The following is a 17243-nucleotide window of genomic DNA, read 5'->3' as shown; positions in this document are numbered from 1 at the left end:
TACGTAGATACGCGTGCGTATAGATCGGATATATAATATGGAAAATGTAGGTATGTATGTGATAATAGAATATTTTTATGCAAAATATATATATATATATAATTTATAGAATAAGTATATTACTAGTACTATACTTAGAAAAATATAAATATGTTACATAAATATATTACATAAATATGCATTTCTATTTGCTCGAAAATGTTTATAATTCCAAATTAATGATCACGTTCAAGCAGGAACAAAAAGCAAAAGGAAAGAAAAGGACTATTTCTAAGAATAACGAAGGCTTAAAGAAAAAAAAAGTTATTCGTTTGAAGATTCCGACAAGTAAAATGTCGGAATATCCATTGCGATATATCATAATACAATCGTTTTGTTGCGTTTATGATGGAAGTGGGTTTTGAAGAAAGAGAATAAAGAAAACGAAAAAAGAAAAGAAAAAAAAATTAAGGGGGAACGAGTTTGCAACGGTTAAGCGATAAGCGATAGTGAGTTAGAAACGATTTTTCAGGTGCATTAAAAGTTCGATCGACTTCAAGGACTCCGTTTACTAAACCTGTGAGTTCGAAGCGATATGAGTCACCTCACGTGGAATTCTCTCTCTTTTTCTCTCTTTCTTTCTTCCCCTATCATTCACTCTCTTTCTTTCTTTCTTTCATTCTTTCTTTCCTTATACATATTCTCGTTTCGTTTCGTTTCGTTTCATTTCATTTCGTTTCCTTATTCCTTTTCGCGTCTCTCTCACGAAAATCCTTTTATCTTTCTTACTCTCTTTCTCTTTCTTTCTTTCTTTCTTTCTCTCTCTTTTTCTTTTGCTCTTTTTTTTCTCTTTACGTTCTTTCTTTGACGAAGATCGAGAACCGCGTAGGATCGTGCAACCGTTTTTAGCGTCTCGTTACTTGGCGACTTAAAAAAAAAGAAAGAAAGAGAAACAAAAACACAAAAAATACAAAAAAAAAAAGAAAAATAAGAAAATCGATGTACGAGAGAAAGATCGTAAGGAAGGTGCACGAGTTAGTATATCTTCGAGGCGCTAAACGAGCTCGTTCGAGTGTTCATTCGAACGAATAACTCTCTCTCTTTGAGATAGAATGGAGAACTATTCTTGTATTTAAGAAAAAAAAGAAAAGAAAAAAGAAACATTTTTATCTAGTTCTGTTTTGTTTCTTTTTTTTTGTTTTAATTATTACTTTCAATCCAAATATTTCTTTTCTGGTGCATTTTCATTATTCTCTTCACTCATATCGTCTCGATCTTATGTGAAATAAAAAAATTCAATATGGCGATGTATCGAGGTGATCCGCCATTTTGAAAAATACGTCGGACATTACTCGCATTATTTTCACGGAAATAACTCACGGAGCAAAGAAATGTTTTCAATAATTGAGGATAATATGAGATATATATTACTTTCATTATTACTTTATATATTATATAATAGATAATATATTACTTTCATTAAGATTGATATTAACATACTTAAATTTAATATATATGTATATATAATATTAAATCAGGATAATATATATATATATATTTATGAAATTGTATAGAAAATTATTACTGAACAAACGTTCGACAAAGATCCGAAGGAGATGTAAGATAAATTAAAAAATAAAATTTACTATTACTATTATTATTATTATTATTATTTTTCGGAGGATTTGTTACGTGAAGAAACATATGTATGTATGTATATATGTATGTATTATAGCATACACGAAGCAGGACCGATCCTTTGTTGGTCCAAGATATGAAATAGGGTATAAGGCGACGCTTATCTTCTTATCTCGCATTTCTAGCAAGCTTTTTTTTTTCTTGGACCGTTTACGTGAGACTAAAAGGAAAAAAATAAAGAAAAGGAAAGAAGGCTTGGTTAAAATATAGGCATGCGCACATAGTACAAATAGAATTGTTAAAAAAAAAAAGAAGAATTAATATTATTTTTACTTTTCTTAAATAAAAAAAGAAGGGAAGGATAATTTGAAAAAAAAAAATATATATATATATAGTGTGTATAATCGTCGAGAACTTATGTTGAAAACTTATTTTCTTTAATTACATCAGCATAATGGCCAACTAACAATAATTTGACGAGAACCTCGAGGTATTAGCAGTATTTATTGGACTTAACAATGAGTTATCTCATTTTCTAAGTATTAAAAATGTCTTTTCAACAACAACGATGAAATTATATTAATATATATATATATACATATATGAATGCAAGTATATATGTACATGTTGCAGGAGTCGAGGCTAGGCGGTTTCTAGGTCGGACTAAACCGCAAAAGCAAACCAACTCTCTTATATACATACATACATACATACGTTCTAAAAGGTGATAATTCGTTGGTAAGGATCGACAGCAGCCACGAGAATATCTTCTAAATCGATTATCGAAATTCCATCGTTCTTTACGATTTCTCATTCATTCCGTCTCTCTTTTCTTTTTTTTACATTTTTTTCTTTCTCTCTTCTTATAAAAAGAAAAATAAAAAACAACAAACTGAAAGCAAATCTTTGCATTAATGATTTTTTATTTATTCATTTAATTTTCTTTTTACTATTCTTTTCTTTTTTTTTTTTTCTCTTAAGAACAAAATTCTCTGTATAGGATGTAATGTTTCTTGTTTTCTTTTTTTCTTTTTTAGCATTCGATAATCATTTTTTGGCCTTCTCATGATTAATTTTGTAAGTTGAACAACAAAGTTGAGAAAAAAAGGAAAAAAAAAAGAAAGAAAGATGGAACCATTTTTATGCCCAATTACGAAACACTCGAGGAATGTGACCTGAAACGTCGGCTTGAAACGAGTTAGTGAAAACGGTTTTAACCATATCGATAAGAACGATAAAGAGAGTTATGGCTGCAGTCGTTGGCGTAATACGAAGTGAGAAAGGGGAGAGTGTGTCGCGTTCGGCAGTTTTATATTATCAGCCTCATCAGCTGTCACGCTCGGCTTCGGAGACTCTCCGTGTGCTGAGTAAGAAAATAACGTTTCTAGTTCTGGACTCTTGTACTATACATTATGTATTATTAATAATAATAATAATAATAATAATAATAATAATAATAATAATAATAATAATAATAATAATAATAATAATAACAATGATGATAACAACAATTATTATAACTTTTAGTATTACTATTATTATTATTATTATTATTATTATTATTATTATTATCACTATTATTATTATTATTATTATTGTTATCATTATCATCACCATCATCAATGATAATACTCATACGAAAGAAAATAAAAAGTAAAAAAAAAAGAAGTCGACGAAAGGCGCAGTTAAAGAAACGAAAAAAGTCTACTCATAAATTTTTCAAGCGAGCAAATATTTCAAAACTCACCGATACTTTCGTTTTCGTGTCCAACTCGAGAACGATTTTCTGCAGCTCGCAATTTTGTCGGCGCAACACAGAGATCTGTGGAAAAGAAAATTAGGAGAACGAGTTAGAAAATTAAAAGCGACGAGAGGGGAAAGGGCAAAGCAAAAAGAAAAAAAAAAAAAAAGAAAAGAAAAAGAACGGTCGAAGTAACGTTTTCACGTTGCATTACGCAATTTGTAATCTCTCCTTCATTTTTTTTCCATTTCTTTTCCTCTACCCCTCCCTTTTGTTCTTTAATTATTTCTATTAATTCGATTTCATTCTCGAGGGAAGAAAAAAATAAGAAAAAAAAAAGAGAAAGAAAAAGAAAAGAAAACGATAAAAACGAAAAAGAAGTAACGAAAGAAAGAAAGAAACAAACAAACAAACAAACGGAGAAAAAAGAAAGAGAGGGAGAGGGAGAGAGAGAGAGAGAGAGAGAGAATGAAAGAAAGAAAGAAAGAGAGAAAGAGAGAAAGAGAAAAAAAAAAGGAAAAGAAAGAATAAACGCTTCGTAATCAGGGTGTCGACTTAAATATTGGTAACCATAATCAGAGAAGGAAGTCCGGTGGTGGTAGTGGTAGTAGTGGTGGTGGTGATGCTGGTGGTGGTGTTTGTGGTGATGGTGATGGTGATGGTATGGTGGTGGTGGTATAGGGACGCGGTGAACGACGCGATGAGCGCGTTTCTGTTTGCCTTTCTTATCTCAGGTTTGCCTTGCGATAATTCTCCCTCCATCTTTGCCCCCCTTATCCTCACCCCTTAGCCTATCTTCCCTTCTCCTCTCCTCATGCTTTACCCTCTCCTCATCCATCCTTACCACCGTCCCTTCACGACCCGCTTCTATTCCACTCGAGCAGCCGTGCGATCTTATTCTCCTCCTCTCTCATCGTATTTTTACCATACGTTGTTTCTCCTCCCTCGCCTCCCTCACTACCCCCACCACCTCCCACACCTCCCAGATCCCCACTCTTACCTCTCCTATTCTACAAAAAAATCCCGTAAACGACGTTCAAAAAGATGGGACCTATGTAGTCCAGCTGCGCTGTGCATCCTCGATAAACATTTTTTTTTCTTTTTTTTTCCTCTCTTTTTTTTTTCTTCTTATTCTTATTCTTATTTTTCTACTCTTCCGATCCTCGTAATAACGATAAATATTAAAATTGGAAAAGAAACGAAAGAAAATTCGATGAAGAATTTAAAAAAAGAAAAAATGGGAAACTATTCCTCGCGATTATTCTTCGTTTCTTGTTTTTTGTCTTTCGATTTTGTTTTCCTTTTGGTTTTCATCAACTGCATCGTACTGCTTGCATTCTCGATAGAATGCTTTTTTTTTTTTCTTTTCTTTTTTGCTTCTTTATAGATCTAATGATGCTCGTGATAACGAAGAAAATTGGACGTGTAAAAAAGAAAAGAAATCATTTCACTTAATTTTTCTCCCTGATGATCGGAAAGAGAAAAAGAAAAAAAAGAGGGAAAAGAAATTATTTCTCGCGATTGTATCTTCTTTTTCTGTCTTTGCACTTCCTTTTTTATTCCTAGTCTTATTCAATTAATCAATTAGTTAACTAATGAGATTAATGAACTAATTGATAGTTAGTAATATAATATATTCGATAATTATAATCAAGAGATAATGATGATTTCGTAAAATCGATACGTAAATGAATAGTTACATAGATATACACATACGCGTGTATTCATGCATTTATCGCCATTTTGGTTCTCCAAATCGTTAACGCGAACTTTAACTACGATTCATAAAATAATACCGAAGAATCGATGAATGGACTGATGAATACTAAGAATTTATTTTTCTCTTAATAAACCTAACAAGTAACGTTTAAAAGGGGAATTAGTTACTAGAAACGAGTTATATCTAGAGTTCCGTGTAATTTCTAGATAAGAGATAATTGGAAATAGATCCGTGTTAGAGAGAAAGAGAGAAAGAGAGAGAGAGAGAGAGAGAGAGAGAGAGAATGAGTAAATGACGTGTACGTACATAAAAAAAAAAAAAGAAAAAGAAAAAGAAAAAGAAAATAGAAAAAGATAGAACGGATTTTACGATGTGATTTCTATGAGTAACGGTACAGGTTGGGTTAAAAGTTCCCAGATGGGCCAAAGATGTTCTCGCACAATTGAAAAAAATATCTATTAGACGTTTTTCAATATTACTTTCTTACTTTCTTTTTTCCAATCGATTTTTTTCTGATTTAACAAGCTAGGATCCTTTTAGTTTCGACAATACGAGAAGAAAGATTACTTTAAAAAGTATCGTACAAATGCAAACGATTTTTTTTTTTTTTTTTCTTTTTAATAATAATTAATCACCGTCTAGTAACTTTTAATCCGTTCTGTAACAGATACATACACACACACACACAAACAAAGCTCGATATTTCTCTGTGTCATCGTAAAATGTCGGTGAATGTTGTTGTTGTTGTTGTTGTTGTTGTCGTCGTCGTCGTCGTCGTCGTATTTTTTTTTTTTTTTTACATATATTCTTTTTTCCTTTCTAACTCGGTGCATGCGTATTACGAATTAACCGGAAATGACGATATACTAGTTGAAATCGTAACATTCACGTTCGTTTAACTCGAGAAAATCACATACATATACGTGAGTGGGCCATTTTAATATCGAATGAATTACAATCGATATAATTGGTCGATAAGTCGACCATTACGATTTTTATACACATATATGTATGTATATATTAATTATTGATATCATATATATATATATATATAAATTATTTTAAAAATCGATTACGTATATAAAGTTCTATTAGCTAAGTCTTTTTAAATGAAAATTTTCTTTCGTATATTGTAAAATTACCGGATGCTCCTCTCTCCCACCGTATATGTAAGTGTTAAGTCGTCTATACGGTGACATTATACGACGCAATTCTTTGATTTTAATTTTAATCGAGAATATTCGACATCCATTTGTTCGAATACGTCGCAGAGATTCGCGTGAATATACATTTTATTTTACAAACGTGGTACTTATGTAAAATAAAATGAAGAAGGAAAATAGAAAGAAAAAAAGAAAGGAAGGAAGGAAGGAAGAAAAGAAAAAGAAAGAAAAGAAAAAAGAATAAATAAAATGAAATAAAGTTTTTATTAGATCGATAAAGAGATAAGAACGTATCGATAATATTTTTCTCGCGCGTTGCAGGAAAAATTTGATTTGAGTCTCTATCGAGCGATATATATAATAAAATCTATCTATATAATATAAACGATAAAATTATAACTGATGAACGAATCGATACGTTTATAATAATTTTATTTATATTCCATCGTTACTCGGTTAAAAATTATACGTATTGATTTATCTATGAATAAGTATGATACGAGATTTTTTTCTTTCTTTCTTTCTCTTTTTTTTTTTTTGAGAATTTTCTTTCTCTATTTTTATTCTCATTTTTTAATTATTGCTTTTATTTTCGTGTTTTCTTTATTTTTCTTTTCTTTTTCTTTTTCCTCTAATATCATAATGTAAATATGAAAGAGAGTAAACACAACGTATAGTAATATAAATAAACTCGAGGCAGTTGCCATAATCAACGTCGTTCCGTGTCGTTCCATTCAAAGTGAGCAGTCGTTAACCCTTAACTAGGCGCGGCCATTTTGTCGATAACTTTGCGTGTACCGTATACACATTGTGCGTGTGTGTGTGTGTGTGTGTGTGTGTGTGTGTTTGTGTGTGTGTACCTGTATATATTTATATATGTATATGTACAAATAATACGTACACAATATTTTCTGCATAAAATTGCAGCTTTTACGATATCAAGTAATTAATCTTACGAGATTATATTTTCATCCTTTCTTTTCTTCGTCATATTCGACAATGAAATATTAATAAAATTTGATAAAAAAGAATGAATAGATAAATATTAGAAAGAATGAAATACTTTTATGCGTAATGTCGTCGGTGTTTTATATTTAAAAAAAAAAGAAAAAAAAGAAAAATGACTATAAAAAATTAGAAGGAAAATTAATCGGAGAAATAAAAACTTATGACGGGTCTCTTTTAAAATAACGTTGACGTTCTATACTAAAAAAATATATATATATATATATATACGTAACAAAAATCTCTATAGAATAAGAAAAAAGGATTCTAAAAATTTGACAGAATCAATGAAAAAAAAAGAAAAGAAGAAAAAAAAATCTTGTACATGAAAATGGCGCCGGCGTACTACTCTGAACAAAAAAAAAGAAAAAGAAAATTCTCTAGATTAAAAAGAAAGAAAGAAAGGAAAAATATTTCAAAAGAGTCGGACGAAAGCGATTTTAAGAAAATTATAAAAAGAAGTATGTAGAATACTTTTGAAAACTATTATTGTCGTCATCGTGGTCGTCGTTGTCGTCGTCATTGTCGTCGTAATGTTGATCGTTCGGTAACAAAAGGAAAGGTTGGAAAAATCGATCGGGGACCATTAAACCGTTATTATCGTGAGCGAAAACTTTCTCAACTGTCTCGAACAGTGGACATTGTTAAACGCAAAGACTAAAGCTCGCGATATCGGCAAGCTATTCTATCGTGTAGACGAAACACAACGGGAGAGTATGCCTTCGAGGGCTAACCACAAAAGCATAGAACGAGTGAGAGAGAAAGAGAGAGAGAGAGAGAAAGAGAGAGAGAGAAAGAGAGAGAGAGAGAGAGAGAGAGCATAGCACGTTTGCAGGCTTTTGGTCTCTGCGTTTCCACAAATTGGCCGCGATAGCGAACCGGAACGAACTAAGAAGAAGAGGGGACTTCAATGACCTCAAGTACAGAACTATTTCTGTGTACGCTCTGTGAACGGAGACGATGTCGAAGGTTATGCAATACCAAACTATTGCATTATGCACAAACCGTAAACGTAGATCATTTATTTTCGTAATGCAATTTTTCTTTCTTCTCTTTTCTTTCCTTCCTTTTTTTCTTTTTCCTCTTTTTGTTTTTGTTTCTCTCTTTCTTCTTTTTTTTTTTTTTCTTCAATGCAACGAACGACGAAGAAATTGTAATCTTTTAGAAAATATTCGATAAGGTTCTATGTAATGACGTACTTTGGAATATTTCAAATTGTAATCGATAGAAATGATATTACGAGGAATAATTTTTTTTGTATTAGATACGATCTCTTTTATCGGGCGTGATAATATAAATCAGGCGTATTCAAATATTCGATATTTCGATAAGCGATAAATTTCGTTCTTTTTTCTTTTGCATAATAGGAGAGACGTAAGGAAAAAAAAAAGAAAATAATAAAAGGAGGAAGAAAAAGAAGTTTCAAAGAAAGAAAAGAAACGAAAGGAGATACATTACAATACAAAATTTCTGGATCCGATTAAAACGATACGTGCATAGGACATAGTTGCGACGCCATATTTGTTTGTAATGCACATTTACATTGGGACGTAAAAAGTAAATAATATCAAAAAAAAAAAAGAAAGAAAGAAAGAAAGAAAGAAAAGAAAAAAAGAAAGAAAGAAAGAAAGAAAGAAAGAAAGAAAGGAAAGGAAATAGGAGTTGTGGGACATAATAAAAACGAGGGTTGAAAGGATTTTGTCAGTAGTAGGGTTGTATAATATGGTAGATAAGTTAAATGTATTTGCCTTACACTCGTCCGTGATTATATTAGGGAGAGTGACATCTGTTGAAATCATTTCTAATCGGCCGCAGTTTTTTTTTCTTTCTCTTTTTTTTCTCTCTCCCTCTCTTTTTTCCCCCGCTCCGAACCACCACCTCTCTCTCTCTCTCTCTCTCTTTTATTTTTTATCGCGAAAACCCTAAGCGAAGAAGGGTCTTTATGTTCTATCTGATAACGTAAAAAACTTAAATATTATTTTTGATAAATTTCAATTTATAAAGTGTGAGAGAGAGAGAGAGAGAGATATGAGAGGATGATATGATATAACTTGGTGCGTGGAAAAAAAAGAAAACTAATTATGAGATAGGATTATACAAAAGGAAAAAAAAGAAAAAAAGAGAGAGAGAGAGAGAGAATACTCACCTCGGCGTCCTTCGTGTCCAGTAACTCTTGCAGTTGTATGCACCGTTCGTTCGCTTCTTTCAATTGCATCGTTTGATCATCTAGGAAGGTAAAGAAAAAAAAAAGATAAAAAGAAAGATAAAAAAAAAAGAAACACTGTTTACCCAAGTCACGTAGAACGTTGAAAAATATCGTACGTTATTTTCATGGCTTTTTTTTTCTTTTTTTTTCGCTATTACTTTAGAGAACGATAGAATATTTATATATAGTATATAATTTGATCAGTGATAACACGAGGCAGGCACTGAAAGATAAAATTGTGCTGTCTCATTGTCTAGTTGTTCTATTTTATTTTTATTTACTTTTTTTTTCTTCTTCTTTTTTACTTGCATTACTTCCTATCGTTTCATCGGTAAACATATGAAAAGAAGAGAATACGAATTTCCCGCTAAGAGTAATAAGCTACGTCGATGTTACTACGTCGGTAAAACAGACTCTTATTTTGACAGCCTGAAATAACCTTAAAAATTCTTCCTCGCTCTTTTACGAAATAATTTTGAAAAGATCATTATTATTCTATCGTTATCATTTGATCCAATTGAAAATACATTGCATACCAATTTCTTTGACAATCCCTTCGGAAAGTACCTCCTTCGTAAAGTTCGTAATTTGGCCCTTTAAATGAGATAAGCCAGAAAGACTGTCACCAAACCACGCCATTTTAAACGATGATATTTACCGTTAAACCCACTTTTTAAAACACACAAAACTGATTATCTATTTGACGTCACGTACACAACATATTTTTACAGAAATTGACTTATTTATCACGTAAACATTAAATTAACATGATGACGTGAAAGACTCCATTAACCTTCACAAAATACAACACACGAACGCACTTATAAACATGGCCGACAACACTGACCATAAAATTACTATGGGTTAAGAGCTTGTTATTTATTTACAGCAGAGGTCAGTTCGATCAAAAAATAGTCCCATAATTTTTATCGTATCGTAACTGCAAAAAAAATAATAATCCTGTTAAATTTATTTAACAATTTTCTGTTAATTGGTTTAAGCGTGAAAAAAGGGAGAAAGAAAAAATTAAGTTGGAATTTTCATTCTGAAAATTGTTTAGGTAATATCGACAATGCGCATGCGTTAAAAGCGCCATCTGTGCTAACACGTACATTGGGTATCATTAAATTACAGTTTTTCTATTATCGTCGCTGGATAACTCGTCTTGCTCTACTTATCACTGGATGTTAATAAATTCTTATGCGTTGACGTTTATCGACACTTTTAGTTGGTACACTTCGTCTACAGATGGCGACACTAATTCGTGTTGGATTAATAAAAAGTTAAATCATTTCCGCGCATCGTCACAAATTTTCTTCTCTAACAGTTTATTACAATTTCGTCGGACATATCCTCGATTATTATTCACGTCCGTCGCGACTTTCGTTGTTACTATTGAAAACTATCTATTTTTAAAGATCGATAGTTATTTATTTAGAGAAATATTCCACCGCAATGATCGTATTCCAGTCGAAATAAAATTTTTCATCTTGGAATTCGTAATACGGAATTTCATATATTTTTCCACTTTACATATGCGTAAGTATATACATATATATATATATCGAGCGAGTATAAAAAAAAAGAAAAAAAAATAAACGTATATACGTACATACGTGGTGTATATATGAAAGAAAAGAAAAGAAAAGAAAAGAAAAGAAAAGAAAAGAAAAAAGGCCTTAAATTGCAGTTCGCTAAATACCCAACGGACATAAGCAATTAAAAGGTTACGATGTTTTTATGAAAATTATGTATGAGCGTATTACGGTCTCTTGCCTCGAATAACGAATAAAATAATACCAACAACAACAACAACAACAACACAACAACAATAACGATATTAACAACAGAAACAAACGTGCATTATTCGCAAATGTCAAACTAACTACTGCTACGGTCATTGAAAACTTCAATTTTAATTTTCATCAGAATTTAATAACTCTTTTATTTCTCGTTCGAGCATATATAAAAAAATTAAGTAAAAGAAAGAAGAAAGAAAAAAGAAAAACTAGAAAAAGAATATAATTTAGATTTTCTTCGATTTATGTGTGTATTTTGTAAAAAATAGTAAGCAAGTCGATCCTCGTAGTTATTTATCATCTCTCTCTCTCTCTCTCTCTCTCTCTCTCTCTCTCTCTCTCTCTCTCTCTCTCTCTCTCTCTCTCTCTCTTTCTCTTTCTCTCAAAGTAACAAGAGCATTACCTTTTTCATTTAGTTCAGAGCAAGAGATGATGAATTCGCAGACATGAGGATCGCTATATCGTACTTTCGAGGAATATCTTAATGGTGTGCACACTCGCGCGCGCAAAAGAGAGAGAGAGAGAGAGAAATAGAGATAGAGATAGAGATAGATAGATAGATAGATAGAAAAAGAGAGAGAGAGAGAGAGAGTCCACGAGAAGCCTAGCTATCTTGTTTCTTTTTTATTTCATTTTTTTTTGTCATTTTTTCCACATTTTTTTTTCTTTTACTTCTTTTGTTTTTCCTTTCTCTCTCTCTTTCTCTTTTTTTTTTGTTTCCCTATTCGCATCGAGGCATTAGGAAGCACGTCTGGCACGAGACCGGAGACTCTTTACTGGAGAAAGGTTAGTGATAGTAGTAGTAGTAATGTATTAGTAGTAGTATAGTAGTGAAGTAGTAGTAGTAGTAACAGATAGTAGATGTTCGAAAGAGAGGGATTGAACGCTTCGCTATGCCATACTCGAGAGAATACATTACAGTTATCGAGAATTATTTCAAGAGGGTCTCTCTCTCTCTCTCTTTTTCTCTCTTTTTCTCTCTCTCTCTCTCTCTCTCTCTCTCTCTGTCCAACCCTCCCCTTACTGTTCCTCCTCACACTCTATCTTTTGAAACGAAAAATAATCAACGTTCGATGAGACCCTTCATCGTTAATTCGTTTTTATAGCACGTGGTTTGATCAAAAGAAAAGGAGGAAGGGAGGGTATGAGAGATGAAAAAAGAAGAAAATCAAAGAGAAAGAAAGTGGAAATTAAAGGCGAAATCAATTGGGAATGACGATAAATTTTTATTACGAAAAATATTTTATATTCGCGGATGGATATTGAATATTAATCACGCGCATACGTATGTACGTGTATATGTGTGTGTGATGCGTGAGTCAAACGTTTCGAGGTTAATTCGTCGGAATATGTAATCGATCGGCCATTTGTAAATCTCGAATGGGATAATTTCGATTTTGATCGTTGGTACTCGTCGATAAACGTCGTTGGACTATATTGAGTTAACTTCGCGCGGTATTAATTTCGAATTAAAAGTGAGTGTGAAAAAGAAAGAAAGAAAGAAAGAAAGAAAGAAAGAAAGAAGAAAGTAAATAGTGCGAGGTGTTGAGAAGGAAGTGAGATAGAAAAAGTAGTAATATAAGTAGTAGTGTAGTAGTTTATTAGTAGGAGCAGTGCTAGCAATAGTAATATAAATCGGAGATGAGAAGAGGAAGAAGAGAGAGGATGAAAAATAAAACAGAAGAAGAAGAAGAGGAAGAAGAAGAAGACGAAGAAGACGAAGAAGAAGAAGAAGAAGTTAGCCAGAGGCATATCCGAATCCTTCGAGAACTCAACTCCGGTTCAGTTTCATTCGAACGAAGGCAGTGCCCTGATCAACGTTCTCTTCGTCCTTTTCTTCAATATACAGAAAGAAACAGATAGATAGACAGAGAGAGAGAGAAAGAGAAAGAGTGAGTGAGAGAGAAAGAGAGTGAAGGTAGTGGGGAGTCGGCGGCCACCAATCAGCGAGGTCGTTCAGAGCCGGCGAGGCACGAAGTTCCTTCGAGTTCGTTCGCTCGTTCGCGCTAGTTCGCGCTAGTTCGTTCGTCGTCGTCGTGATCGTCGTCGTTCGTTTGTTCGTTCGTTCGTCGTCGTTCGTTTGTTCGTCGTTCGTTCGTTCGTTCGTTCGTTCGTTCGTACGCTCATACGTTCGCTCGCTCGCTCGCTCTTCTTACTTCCTTTCGCGCGAGTTCCTACGAACGTGAATCTTTCCGCAGAACGCAGAGGAACGCGACGAGGACGATAGCGCGCACCGCAAACGCGCTCTGCCACCTGACTGACATGTCACGCTGTCTTTTCTTTCCTCTTCTTTCTTCTTCTTCTTTTTCTTCTTTTTCTGACTACTCTTCTTTCTTTTCTTCTTCTGTTTCTGATCTTTTTTCTTACTCTTCTTCCTCTTACTCTTTATCCTCTTTTCTTCCATTTCTTTCTATTCTCATTCGTCGTTCTCCATCGTGAGTGAGAAATAAAACCGCACTAAAGAACACTTTTCTTTCTTTCTTTTCTTTTCTTTTTTACTTTCTTTATTTCTTTCTTCTACTTTTTGTTTCACTTTCTGTTTCTTTCTTTCTTTCTTTCTTTCTTTCTCTACTCTTTCTATCATCTCTTTTTATTTATTTTCAAATCGACACGTTCGTTAATCGACAATTTCTAACCCGGTGAAATAAGTTCCCCGTTTACGAGTAAAAAGAGGATACGACCAGTATCGTACCGCGTAGGGTTTTATTTTATATATATATATATGTATATATGTATGTATGTATGTATGTATGTATATATATATTTTCGTATTCCTCTCAAGAAGAAAATCCTTCGACGATGATTGGCTGCTGTTGCTGCCGCCGATATTGCCGTTACTGTTTCTGCTTCTGTTACGTTGAACGATCACGATTCTCTTTGGTGGATCCGTCGTCCGATTTTGGTGATCGAGGTGAGCATCATTTTTTCTTCTTTTCTTCATTTTTCTTCATTTTTTTTTTTTTATCATCGAACACATTCGCATGAATTTTATATATCGAAACGTTTGAAAGTAACGATTTCATTTCGTATATTTGCGATCGTGCTTTCGTTCCAACGAATTTCAAACCTTCATTTTGTCAGTTTGTTCTATATACATATATATATATATATATACATAGTATAGAAAAGTGAAATGAAATTGGAAATATATAAAAAATATTGAATGAATATATAGAAAAAATTATTCGTACAAATCTTTATTCGTGAATGTTATATCGAAATGATTGTATGACGAAAGAAATCGATATAATTTAAGATTCGACATTTTTTAGTGGTTATGTATTACGTTCGAAGGATTTATTTTATTATATAATTTATTGTTAGAATTTTATATATATATATATAGCTTTTTATTCGTCTTTTTATCGACGAATATATATATATATACGTACATTATTGGTTTTTTGTTCTCGATATTACAAAAATAAGAATATAAAAATGGGCTAATAATGAAGTTCTTAAAGATGAATATATTTACAAGTATCTGCAATATTTTTCTTTTCTTTCTTTTCTTTTTTTTTTTTTTTCAATGCATATTATACATCAAAAATAGAAAACGATTATTTTATCACAAGTCGAATCAATTCTATTCGATAGATCACGAATCATCGTTACAATTATATCACGTTTTTTCTACATAGAGGTTATAAATGTTCGAAATTTGGAGAGAATTGAAAGCGCGGGAATTTTGAAAATTCGTGTTACTACTTAACATGGAAATATATTCTCACGTGCATATATATATATATAATTATTTTTTAATAAATTATTCGACCAATATGATCTAACTTGAAATGAAATGAAATGAATTGAATTGAATTGAATCACGATAAATGTAATGACCTTTGACCTACACGTCCGGTGTAATTAAGTCCTTTGAAAAATTTCATGGTAGACGTACGAGATTTTTCCTTTTCTTTTTCTTTTTCTTTTTTCTTCTTTTTATTTTTTTTTTTATTTTGTTGTATCTTTATGGAGGACAATGGTATGGCTAATGGGGGTATTCACTATTACATACCAAGGTTATATCGTCGCTATTTCAAGGGAATTCTTGGATGGGAAAAAGAATTGCTCTTGTCTTGTGCATCGGACATAGCCATGCGTTTCTTTCTTTCTTTCTTTCTTTCTTTCTTTCTTTCTTTCTCTCTCTGTCTCTTTCTTTCTTTCTTTCTTTCTTTCTTTCTTTCTTTCTTTTCTGTCGCGTGCATGCACGTGTGAGGGAAATAAAAATCGTCGAGTTACGGGAACGCGTTGCTTCCACATTCTTTCAGAGTATTCGAATACGATGTCTCTTTGAAAGAGAAAATCTAAGAATAAGTAATCGTTCTTTTTTCTTTAAAGGTTGTATATAAAGTTTGGTTAATTTCTTTTTATTTTTATTTCTTTTTTATTCTTATTGAAATTGTATATTATCTTTATTAAATTTTAATGATTGAATATTTCAAATAAATATATCGAAATATCAAACGATTCTTAGGTTATAACGAAGCAGTTTTTGAAATCGAAAATCTATACGATTGTTATATTTTTTTTTAATGTTATATAAAACAAACATGTTTCGTTTTTTTTTCTTTTTTTTTTTTTTTCTTCAAAAGAAGTATTATATAAAATTTCTATATCTCCCTTTCTCTCTCTATATCCGTCTCTCTCATTTATTTCTCTTTTTACATTTTCATAAGAAACAACCGATCGATTGATTCTATTACACTCGAAATTATCTCGATGGTATCGAACGATTCTTAGATTATAACAAGGATCATTGATCCAGTCGTTACTCATTACGTTCGAGATTTCTTTTCTTATTCGTTCTGTTGCAATTCGGAAAGGAATTGATCCTCTGTATAAATTCATATCCTTTGGAATGGGAATCAGGAAAATCCTTTTAACTAATTCAAAGGACATCCTTATCGATTATGCGATAATCATTGGCATTGAATACGATTGTGATCGGTTTTTAAGAGAAACAAAGAAAGAGATATTGAGAGAGAGAGAGAGAAAGAGAGAGAGAGAGAGAGAGAGAGAGAGAGAGAGAGAAATGAAAAGAGAGGTTAGAGTTGAGGTTGAGAAGTTATAATAGTGGGGAGAAGTTAACGGAGGTGAGGAGGAGATTAATTAGAAGACGTCGCGTACTTCTTGGAATACTTTATCGGTCGTCGTCTTCGTCGTTGTTGTGTCGTCGTAGTAGCACTTGGAATTTGATTTTCAAGTTAACGTTTCTTTCTAAAGGACGACTCTGTGCTCTATCTCTCTCAATTTCTTTCTTTATTTCTTTCTTTCGACGACGACGACGAAGACGAGGACGAGAACGACGACTGATGAATTCTTATGCAGAGAGATATACATATATACATACGTACATATATATATACATACATACTCACCACCGTGTGTATATATGTGTGTACGCATATTCATTCAAATATTTGTCTATGTATTATTAAACGAATTAATTACTCGCGGTTCTGTCATACCAACGTTAGTAAATTGAGGTTAGGAAATGTTCTCGTTTCAAATTCTACCGACAAATTTTTTAATTAGAAATAATTCAATAGAAAGAAAGAAAGAAAGAAAGGAAAAATGTAAAGAGAGAGAGAGAGAGAAAGAGAGAAGATAAGAGATAAAGATTGATTTCTCTTTTACTCTCTTTTATATATTCTCCGTGAAAATATTCTCATATGTATATACATACGTATGTATGTATGTATGTATAGATAGATAGAAAACAAGCACGTTTCGTTATAAAGTAGGTTTAATATTTATTCGATTAATTCGCATGATTAATTATTACTATTATTACCTATCTTTATACATATTACTATGTATAAATATTTTATGTAAAGAATGAGATAGTGTGAAGAAAGTGGAGTGGGGGGGGAAAGAAAGAAAATGATTGGAGAGAGTAACAAATCCGTTAATTTGATTGGATAGACCGAATAAACGGTTTCCAATCGATTTAAAAAAAAAAACAAGAACAAAAAAAAGAAAGAAAAAT

The 17243-nt window shown here is 32.1% G+C and overlaps 2 protein-coding genes across 13 annotated transcripts in view; one reads left to right on the top strand and one right to left on the bottom strand.

The window, feature by feature from the left end:
* Positions 1–10303, bottom strand: part of LOC127070413 (thyroid receptor-interacting protein 11-like) — a 37860-nt gene extending 27557 nt beyond the window's left edge. Inside the window, exons 1-3 of one of the 2 annotated variants that reach the window (XR_007784500.1) lie at positions 9989–10303; positions 9393–9472; positions 3365–3439 (exon numbers count right to left, since the gene is read on the bottom strand). Coding sequence is in view for 1 of the 2 variants with exons in the window: in XM_051008328.1 (XP_050864285.1) it covers positions 3365–3439; positions 9393–9472; positions 9989–10091 (258 nt within the window). In the remaining variant the exon portion in view is untranslated. The remainder of the gene's footprint in view (positions 1–3364; positions 3440–9392; positions 9473–9988) is intronic. The other variant, XM_051008328.1, reaches the window with a different exon arrangement.
* LOC127070416 (band 4.1-like protein 4) overlaps positions 1–17243 on the top strand; it is a 72825-nt gene that overhangs the window by 12413 nt on the left and 43169 nt on the right. For 2 of the 11 annotated variants that reach the window (XR_007784503.1, XM_051008361.1), the window contains exons 1-2: positions 13206–13946; positions 14034–14162. The exons of 1 other annotated variant lie outside the window; for it this stretch is intronic. The gene's annotated coding sequence lies outside the window, so the exon portion shown is untranslated. Of the gene's footprint in view, positions 1–10776; positions 10992–11086; positions 12038–13204; positions 13947–14033; positions 14163–17243 lie in introns of those variants that run through there. 8 more of the 11 variants (XM_051008356.1, XM_051008354.1, XM_051008362.1 and 5 more) reach the window with 8 other exon arrangements.

The sequence above is a fragment of the Vespula vulgaris genome, chromosome 18 (assembly GCF_905475345.1).
Source record: "Vespula vulgaris chromosome 18, iyVesVulg1.1, whole genome shotgun sequence".
NCBI lineage: Eukaryota > Metazoa > Arthropoda > Insecta > Hymenoptera > Vespidae > Vespula > Vespula vulgaris.
This window is presented reverse-complemented; position numbering and strand designations above follow the sequence as displayed.